Raw genomic sequence first — 10,310 nt, 5'->3', positions numbered from 1 at the left:
CAGCAAGTGAAGTGTGCATGTAGTGCACAAAACAGTGTGATTTTATCTGACCACTTTATGTAGTAGATGATACTTGACTGTTGCTCATGGGTTGCTTTAATTCATTTTCCATCAGGAGATGCAGAATGACCTGGACAGAGAGACAGCCAGCTTGCAAGAGCTGGAGGCTCAGAAACAAGACGCCCAGGATCGCTTGGAGGAGATGGACCAGCAAAAGCATAAATTAGAAGACATGCTGAATGAAGTCCGGATGAAATGCCAGGAAGAGTCTCAGATGGTGAGGAAGAGAGGAGGAACTGAGGGATGGGGGGGAAACTAGCATCAAGGAGGTTTCCACTTCTGTGATGCATGGCAGTAGCATCACCGCAGTGGCTACAGAATCATAAATAATGAGACGTCTTTTATCCAACTTGTAATGCCTTACTCCTAATGTTGATTTTGGAATTGGAGTTAACTGTCCAGCTAAATGCCAGAATTACCAAGAGGCAGCTGAGATGGTGCTGAATGGATGAAAGCAAAGTTGCTCTTTAATTTGGCAACATACAGTACAGTATGGTTTCAGTAATTTACCGACTAGTGCCGGTATGGGTCGTTGTCACTTGACCGGTGTTTAATTCAGACCCCATCATTACTCATTACTTAATTCTTGTCTGACCCTCAGATCTCGACCCTCCAGAGTCAGATCCACTCCCAGGAGTCAGACTTGCAGAGCCAGGAGGAAGAGCTGAATCGGGCTAAGGCCGACCTGGGCCGGCTGCAGCAAGAGGAGAACCAGCTGGAGCAGAGCCTGGCTGCTGGGAAGATCCAATTGGAGACCATCATCAAGTCTCTGAAGGCCACGCAGGATGAGATAAACCAGGTAGGGCACAAGGTCTGTCTGTGTCTGAAAACTGTCAGCAGGGGGCACCATTGCACTGTGTAATGTACTGCTTAATTGTCACTGAAGTCAGTACTAGAGGAGCTGTACCACAACAGTGAGCACTGTGTGTGGAGATGCATGTGTGGGTTCTTCTATGGCCAACAGTGTGAGGACATTTTGACCTGTCTTCACACATTCAGAGGTGCAGTTTGAGGGTTAAGACTTGGTTTTAGTGTAAGGTTGGAATCAGCTTTAGGTTAGGGTTTGGGTAACAGTTGTGGTTAGGCATTTGGTTGTGCTGGTTAATGGTATGGTAAGGGGCTAGGAAATGTTTTATCTCAGTGAGTGTCCTCACATGGCTGTACAAATGTGTGTGTGTGTCTGTGTGTGTGTGTGTGTGGGAGTTGGCGTGGCAGATGGTTGCCCTCGGTTCTGTATCAGAAATATATTATTGTGTGTATGTAATATACTTGCCCAATAAAAATGATTCATATTATTATTATTCTCTCTCCATGACATCCATTATGTTGAGCCCATATAGGAGTAAACCTAAACTCTCCTGAAAGTAATGACCATATGACTGAAGCTTGTACTCTGCCACTGCTCCCTCCTCCAGTCAGGAGGTCACATGGAGAGTTAATCAGTCTCAGCAGATGATCATTTGCTCGTGCTCACTTGTAATAATATCAAGTGTCCAGGAATGGTCATGTTGATTTTCATGACATAGTCAACCTGGACCCAAGACCTTTATATTAACCATAAAACCCCACATAAGATCTGCCACCCAGATGTTCCAGCAGTGCATGTTATATACAAAAAACAACATAGGTCTGAATCCACGGCCTATCCTACATTAAATGCCAGGAGAAAATGCCCTGAAGAGTTACCCAGATTCGGTCTGCTCAGTATCAAATACTCACTAGGCCTCAGAGGTGTCATTTGGCTTTTTGCATATCTATTAAATGTGATTTAATATTTCAAATGCTTCAGTTAGAAATATTAAAGCTTAAAGCAGAAACTGTTATTTAGAGGCAATTTAAAAACTGGTTCAGCCAAATGACCAACAAAACATCCTTTGTCCCTTGCTTCTAATGGTATTTGTTCATGCAGAGGTCTGCGAGGTTGGGCTGATTATTAAGTGACTAAAAGAGAAGTTTTTGTCTGGTAAATTCCTACAGAGAATTGATGTGGTTTGGACAGATTATATTAAGTACTGAAATAGTTATTATTCACACACACACACACGCACACGTATACAGGTATGCCCATGTGTAAGGAAGTGTCTTTTTAAATGTATTATTATTTGTGCACACATTTGCGTTTTTTTGTTTTTTTTTTGAGGATAAAATTGCGTAATTTTTAAAGTTTCTGTGCACCACAAACAAAATTCCTCTCAGGTCCATTTTGTAAAGGTAGAGGAAGAAATCTGACAGGTATCTCAAAGCCTGGGCAAATTAAAAGCAATGAATCTGCATGGCCTGGTACCACTGCTTGACTCTTAAATATGTTATGAGTAGACATCTTGACCAGCTGGAGTTCAGGTGAGTGTAGTTGTTCCTGGAAATACTGCTGCTGGACCCTTCATTACACCTGAGATGTGAATGAAGTGTCACTGCTGTTATCAGATGGCACGTCAGTTTAGTGAGTGCACGTTTATGTGCATTTAACTCAGCCAGGTCTTCAGCGGTAAACCGCCCATATCAAAGATGTCCACGAGGAGCTTTGAAAAGTGTGAACACCGTGCAGCATATTGTCCACTAGTCCCGCTGTTACTGAACTGTCTGTGTGTGTATATCCTGCAGGCTCGCAGCAAATTGTCGCAGATTCAGGACAGCCAACAGGAAGTGTCTAAAAGCATTGAGCAGTACAACAACACCTTGAATGGAACCCATGGAGGCAGTATGACCAACCTGGCTGACATGAGTGAAGGTTTCAGTGACAGAGAGAACGGGGGCTTCCCAGCCATGGTGAGAGCGACACAGGTCAGGATCTCTACTAGAACTCTGCTTTTACTTCCCAGTATATCCAATTACATTTGAATTCTGAATGAACGGGCCTCTTATTTTATAGGTTTTCAGCAGGCTAGAATGCTTTTATTTTAAAGTAGATAAACAAAACAAACGGTTGAGCTTCCAGAAATGAAAAATAGGTGCACTCCTCAGAATCCTAACTCTGTCAGTTTTGAACAGATGCAGGTGACAGACATGTCTATATATTCAGTGTGTAGTAACTTCAGTGTCTGTTACAAATTAAAACTCCATAAATTTGTTTAGAAATAATAGAAAAAAGCTCCTTAGCTTCAGAACCTGCCTAAATATCATCCCACTTTAGTTTTAAAGTAACCCCAAGTTAGTTGTCTGCCCACTGTCAACAAGAAAACTGAAACATGGTATCAGCCATAACATTATAGCCAACCTAATACTGTGTACACAGGGGTCAATGCAGCAGTTGGCTGGCACTCTGCAGCTCACTGTGCATCTTCTGTGAATCCATTTGCTTCCATAGTTCTACTGTCATGAAAAGCACAAATGTGTCAACCATTTAGTGTAAAACATATTTAAAGGAGTGAAAATTGTGGTGGTGAGGATGAGTTAGACGGGATTTATTTAGACAAATTCAACAGCCCCCACCCTAGGTGTGATATCACCACTACAGCTCCTGGATGTTTCTCTTCATAGAGACCAATGTACAGTATTTCCATTTTCAACCATTTTAACAAATGTTCAAACTCAATCAATTGATCAGTCAATCAGTCATAACCTTTATTGACAAGTATGTTAAAATACAAGCAATTTGACTCCACCTCTGAAAAGTGCAAATGGAATTTGAATGTTTGGAATTTCTATGGAATTTGAATGTACAGCAGATCAACCTCATCATCAGTTAGCTGTGGGCGTCCATGACCCTGTCTCCAGGTCACTGTTTGTCCTTCCTTAGACACTGATGGTAGGTGGTAACCACTGCAGACCAAGAACACCCAACCAGACCTGCAGTCGCTCTGACCCAGTCATCAGCCATCACAGTTTGACCCTTTTGCACTGGCCTGTTTTTCCTGCTTCCAACACATTGACTTTGAGGACTGAATGTTCACTTGCTGCCTAATACACCCACACGCTGACAGGTGCCACTGTAATGAGAGAATCAATGTAAGTCACTTCAACTGTCAGTGGCCACAATGTTATGCCTGATTGGTGTACTTTTAATGGTGGTAAAAACAAATCAAATCAGTTTTATTTGTATAGCGCCAAATCACAACAAAAGTCATCTCAGGACACTTTACAAAGTAAGGTCTAGACCTTACTGTTTACCCTATTATTACATAGGGAAAACCCAACAAATCCCCCTTGAGCAAGCACTTGGCGACAGTGGGGAGGAAAAACTCCCTTTAACGGAAGAAACCTCCGACAGACCCCGGCTCTTGGTGGGAACAGTGAGTGGGTTTATTTAGTTTGAGAGAAGCCAACTGAGTCTAATAATGAACAGAATGCATTGTTGAGGCTGTCATTGTCGGCATCTACATGAATATTAAAGTCGCCTACTATGATTATTTTATCTGTACTAAGTACTAAATCAGACAGAAAGTCTGAGAATTCACTTAAAAACTCTGAATAAGGAGCAGGTGGACGGTATACAATAACAAATAGAACAGGCTTTTGAGTTTTCCAGTTTGGGTGTGAGAGACTCAGGGTGAGATTTTCAAATGAGTTATAACTATGTTTAGGTCTAGGGTTGATTAATAGGCTTGAGTCAAAGATCGCTGCCACGCCACCACCTCGGCCTGTGTTTCGAGGGATGTGACAGTTACTGTAACTAGGTGGAGTGGCTTCATTTAGACTGACATATTCTTCCTGCTGTAACCATGTTTCAGTAAGACACAATCAGTCAATGTGATGTTCACTTATCAAATCATTCACTAACAGAGATTTAGATGTGAGAGATCTGATATTTAATAGTCCACATTTGATTGTCCTATTACTTTCTACTATAAGAGGAGTCATCTTAATTTTAATTAGGTTCTTATGAATAACTCCTCTGGAGTTGATTCTTGATTTATATAATTTAGGTGGGCGGGGGGCAGACACAGTCTCTATGGGGTACTGGGAGCGTTGGGTGGGTAGCAGCTGCAAGGAGACAGCAGAGAGGCGTGTAAGACTGCGACCCTGCCTCCTGGACTCAACTCTGGGTTGTCATAATTTAGGTTGTAAAACAAACTCGTCCAGATTTCTAGATAAGTAATGTGGGCTGAAAGACCAGGTTCAAGTGTTGGGGTGTTTTTTAAAATGCTACAATAAAAATAAATTGTAATCACTGCATTTATGATGTTGTACCAAAGGTAATCATCCACTAGAAACAGATTGCAGTGCGGGAGTGCACAGGCTGTTAACTGCATTGGCCACCATCTTCACCTGCAGCTTGTCAGGATCAAACTGTCATAAAATTTAACAATAACAACATGCAGTATATCCCCGTGGTAGTAGCAAATGTATGTTTTTGTGAGACTTTCGAGGATATTGTAATTGAACAGCAAGTGACAGCAGCGCAGAGGCTGTTCTGACCTCACCTGCTGACACTAATGGCTTTTTCATGATTACTCAGTACCTCTGTGGGCTGTTTATTTATCACGGCCCTTGACCTGCTTTCCTGTGTTATTTTGTGCAATGATGTGTAACTATTATGTGTAGACGTTTGGTACTAGGTGGAGCACAAGTCCTCAACACAGCAGCACCCCAGTCAAAAGGAGACACCCCCCACCAAATGCACAGTGTAATTCACACACTGGTTTTAGGATAGGCTTTTATGAATGGCTTGTGCTGTGTCTTCATGCAAAAATTCGGGACAAACTCATTCTCATTTAACATTTTGCTTTATTTATTTTCTTCACATACTCTCATTTAACATTTTATCCTTTAAGTAGACCATTAATAATTTAGGCCTAATTTTTATTTTATTTTATTTGACAATTAACCATGAAATGTAAGCCTGTCTGTAACATTTAATTTCTGTGGTATAAGAGTAGATTGCATTTTTATAGCTATCAAGATCAACATCCAGATTGGTTTTCTGCCACTTGAGCTCAGCTCTCCGACAGACTCTCTTCTGCATTCTCACCTTCTCAAAATCTCTCCAGGGAGATTTACAAGGCCCAAGTATCTGTTTGTGTCCACTGGTGCCACCTGGTCAATAATTTCAGATAGCAGATAGAAAATATGCTCACCATGTCATCACAGGCAGATAGAGGTCAAATACAGTACTTTTGGATAAACATGTTTTCATTAATGTGACACTTCTGAACCATTTCGATAATTTCGGCTTGTTCATAATAACAGCACAGTTTAAAGAGGATACAAAAATGATCAGAGATTGCAAAATCATCTAGTGCTGTTGCATCAGCATCAGAACCTTTGGTAAGCGATAATTCTTAATGTATAACCCAGTTTAAGAAGAAACAAGTTGTTCATCACAATCACAAGAAGCAGCAGCTCTATAAACTGTTTACGTTCTGAAGCTGCCAACATATATGTAAAAATCCCCTGCCATAATCAATTGTGATTTTAGACAGCAGCTTGCCTAATTCTTCCTAAAAATAACCCTGGGTTTTCTTAGGAAAGTGATAGACCGTGAGAATTGCAGAGTGTGCAGGGTTACAGGAAATGTGTTATTAACCACTGCAAGATAATCAAAGGGCAAGTAGTAGATAGATAAATAGTGTGTACCACTGATGACTCCAACATGTCCAAAGAAACCAGCAGCTTGTGTAACAGTGAGTGGTATGGAAATGAACGAATTGGTGTATCATCAGTGGAGCGGTACAAGCCATCAAAGTTTAATTGTTACTGCCAAAACCGTCGGCTTTGACAGATTCACAATATCACTGTTGGCTGCACCTGCTTTGTAAATAGAAAGTTTTATGTTGCAATGACTGTAGTTTCAGTGGAGACAACATGTGTTGTTCTTGTTGCTGGAGCAGCTGCATCCTGCACAAGATCTGTCATAAAAACTAGTCCATTTTTGGTGAAATTGTCTTTTAATGAGCTTGGTGCCATTAAGTGTAAGTAAAACCTCGGCTCCTGCAGAGTCTGTATGATTTCCACAGTTAGGAATGTTGATAAGTTGCTCTTCTACTCCTCAAAGTAGGACCAAAACTGCATCAGTCTGAGAATTTTTGGCCAGTTAGGAGTGATTTCCCACTCTGAGACTTTTGATAAATATGGACCCTGCAAAAGATCAGTCACAAGAACTACTCAGTTTTTGGCCAAACGGTATCTTTTAATGAGCTCGGTGTCAAGTAAAACGTCCGCTGAGTTGGTGTGTTTGTTCCTGCCTGAACACTCCCTCCTGGCAACTCCTAAACAGTAGGGATACCTCTGGAACTCTCTTACATTTTATTGGAGATAGCAGTGATTTCCTAAGTTGGAAAGGTTGATAAACATTCTTGCTTCTGCTCCTAAACATAGGACCAAAACTGCATCATTCTGAGAATTTTTGGTCAGTTAGGAGTAATTTCCTTCTGTGAGATGCTTAATAAGTACAGGCCCCGATTACGCAGTACTGGCCTCTCAATTCAAAGGTCAGACTGAGAGTGAGGGCACCTCATATGCTGCTAATAATTATTAGTTAAACTCTGCATTAGGAAGAAAAATAAATATTACTTGGATTATAACTTAGTGGGAAAATAAAAAGCACAAAAGGCACAAAATATACACATACTACTGCAACTGGTAGAGAAAAAGAAGGGTGGGAGCTGCCAGCTGTTCAGATGTTGATATGGCTGATGTCTCATTAGAATACTGAGGTAAATGCTGTCAAATGTTTTATCAAAAGAAAAAGGAATGCAGTTGCTAAAATAGTGATTGACAGATCATTTATTGTCATTTAGAACACAAACCACAACACCATGATACTGTGGTTTGGATGTTGTGTTAATAATTTAAGAACCAGTTTTTAATTATAGACACTATTTGGCAGATTATTCCCTTCATACACCTGTTTACCCAGCGCGGTCTAATACGGCAGACCTATACAAGCCAGGCTGTAATACACCGTTATCTGATGTTAAGTAAGGTAATGTTTTGTTTATGTTTGTGCTTGTATATGTGTGTATGCTAAGACAATGTGGCCGACCACTTGGAAAACCTCTAAATACAAACATCTTACTCTGATTCTTTTCCTTGTCTTTCTCCTTGCGACAGGAGGATCCATTCAAAGTGAAGCCATCGGTGTTCAACAGCCAGCCTCAGGAGCTTCACACTGACCCCTTCCACTCTGAAGACCCCTTCAAAACAGACCCATTCAAAGGTTATCATCCCCCTTTACTTTTACTGTCCCTTCTGTTCATCAGTGTTCCTCTGTCTCTTCTCCCCAGGATATTTATTTTTCTCTCCCATGACTTTCTTCTGTCATCTATTTAATAAGCTTCTCCTTCTTTCTCATCCTGTCATTTTTTCATGGTATATCTCATCATCTCACCTCTCCTAGCCTCTCCTTGTTCACTGTTTTACTGCTCTGTTTATCTTTAGTTTTTTTTCTTCCAGACAGCTTGTATCGTTTTCAGCTTGAGTTGCTCTCTGACTTTCTTCTGTGTCTTCCTCCTCTCGTCCTCTTTCGTTTTCCTCTTGCTCTTCCTTCTCTGCTTGGTTCCTCTCTTTTAGGTGATCCCTTCCAAAATGACCCTTTTGCAAAGCAGCCATCAGCATCCACAGGTATTTACTTTGGGAATAGGAACTCGGTTTTATTGCCTTAAGACTTTGTCACATTTAATATATCAAAATTCAGAGCCAAATCAGATCATTTCACTATAGTCCTTATTACCAGTTTACCCACTTGCTGGGGCAGAGTAAAGCCAGTAAGTGAACCTTAAGTTGAGATAATACTGTCACATATCAACAGGACAGTTAGTGTTGACTACTGTTCTCCTAAAACCACTGTTTTGAACAGGGTTTAGTACATTTGACTCTATACAGAAGTAAAAGCCTCACTGGTGCAGTCTGTGAATGTTGATGCTATGATCCAAAACTGTGACAGACAGTAGACAATGAGGAAATTAGTGGACCCACTTTAATGTCTGTGAACAGTTTAACTGACCCACAGTAACACACAGCAAATAGAAACTACACACACTTTAAAAAGAACTGCCGTGTTCAGTAGGATTGATGATGGGTCAGGTGTTTGAACTGTTATTGTGTGATGTATTTCTCTGGATTGGTGGAGTTCTGGTTGGAACTAGTGAGCTTGTGTTGTTTAGGTGGATTGTGTGGAGAATTTTACGCTTTAATACACTTGAAGCTAAAAATTAAGCTTGAAGTGGCAGCTACCTGCTGTAAAGCAGGAGTGATACGCCAGCCGACACACAGGCATGTTTCAGTTGCATGTCTCAGAAATGCAACTGAATCCGCTCAAATACAGGGCCGGGAATAAGGATCGTCTTTATTCTAGCCAATAACAGATCCTGTGACATATGCCCAGATTGGCACCAATACTTAGAATTGGATCAGGACATCTTCAATTAAAGAAGCAGCTGTGATGGACAGGAAGGAGCAGAACCCCATCTAGGACATATCAGATTTATTTACCACACTTACTGTACTCTCTCTTTTTATTTGGCCACTCTACCCAGAGTCTGCAGCATCATTAACAGCATATAACACCAGGACCTGCTGACGCTCGATGCCAAGAAACTTACAGTAACGTGCTGTAGAACAGCACGTTACTGTAACCCTAACCCCGGCAACGGATGGGGGACTGTCATTTTGATAAACAGTGGTTTGAGAATAGGAGTTTTTGTATAGCCTAAATAAAGAAACAACTTGATATATTAGCTACATTTATAGGGTGTACATGCCAAATATACAGAAAAGCACCACTAATTAAAAAAACGCTGTAGTCAGTTTTTCACAAATGATGTAAGTGTCCCCAAACCTGACACATCAAAAAACAGTGCAATTTTTTTCAGGTGAGTCTGGGCAAAAGGAATTGCAGGCATTGTATGGTGGTAAGACAAAGAGGGGATGTTTCTGAATGCACCATCTGATTTCAATATTTACACAAAATGCATGAAAGAAAAACATACAGTATTGCAGTTTGCAAAACTTTACTGGCTGCAAGCATATGTCAAATTTTGAAAACAAATACAGTCAGGGAAAAAAAATGATTTGAACCCCAGCTGATTTTGTAAGTTTGCCCACTAACAAAGAAATGATCAGTCTACAATTTCAATGGTAGGTTTATTGTGAACAGTGAGAGACACAACAATAACAAAAAAAATCCAGAAAAATGCATTACAAAAAAAGTTATACATTAATTTGCATTTTCATGAATGAAATAAGTATTTGATCCCCTATCAGTCAGCAAGATCTCTGGCTCCCAGGTGTATTTTATACAGGTAATGAGCTGACATTGGGAGCCCTCTCAGCTCGTTACCTGTATAAAAGAGACCTGTCCACAGAAGCAATCA

At 40.7% G+C, this 10,310-nt stretch overlaps 1 protein-coding gene across 1 annotated transcript in view; it reads left to right on the top strand.

Moving 5' to 3' along the window:
- Positions 1 to 10,310, top strand: part of eps15l1a (epidermal growth factor receptor pathway substrate 15-like 1a) — a 64,273-nt gene that overhangs the window by 27,047 nt on the left and 26,916 nt on the right. The window contains exons 15-19 of the mRNA XM_020620895.1: positions 116 to 277; positions 662 to 859; positions 2,662 to 2,826; positions 8,050 to 8,155; positions 8,509 to 8,559. Of these exons, the coding sequence (XP_020476551.1) occupies positions 116 to 277; positions 662 to 859; positions 2,662 to 2,826; positions 8,050 to 8,155; positions 8,509 to 8,559 (682 nt within the window). The remainder of the gene's footprint in view (positions 1 to 115; positions 278 to 661; positions 860 to 2,661; positions 2,827 to 8,049; positions 8,156 to 8,508; positions 8,560 to 10,310) is intronic.

Source organism: Monopterus albus, unplaced genomic scaffold (genome assembly GCF_001952655.1).
Source record: "Monopterus albus unplaced genomic scaffold, M_albus_1.0 scaffold250.1, whole genome shotgun sequence".
Taxonomy (NCBI): Eukaryota; Metazoa; Chordata; class Actinopteri; order Synbranchiformes; family Synbranchidae; genus Monopterus; species Monopterus albus.
Note: the sequence above shows the minus strand (reverse complement) of the source record. Positions and strands in the feature narration are given on the sequence as shown.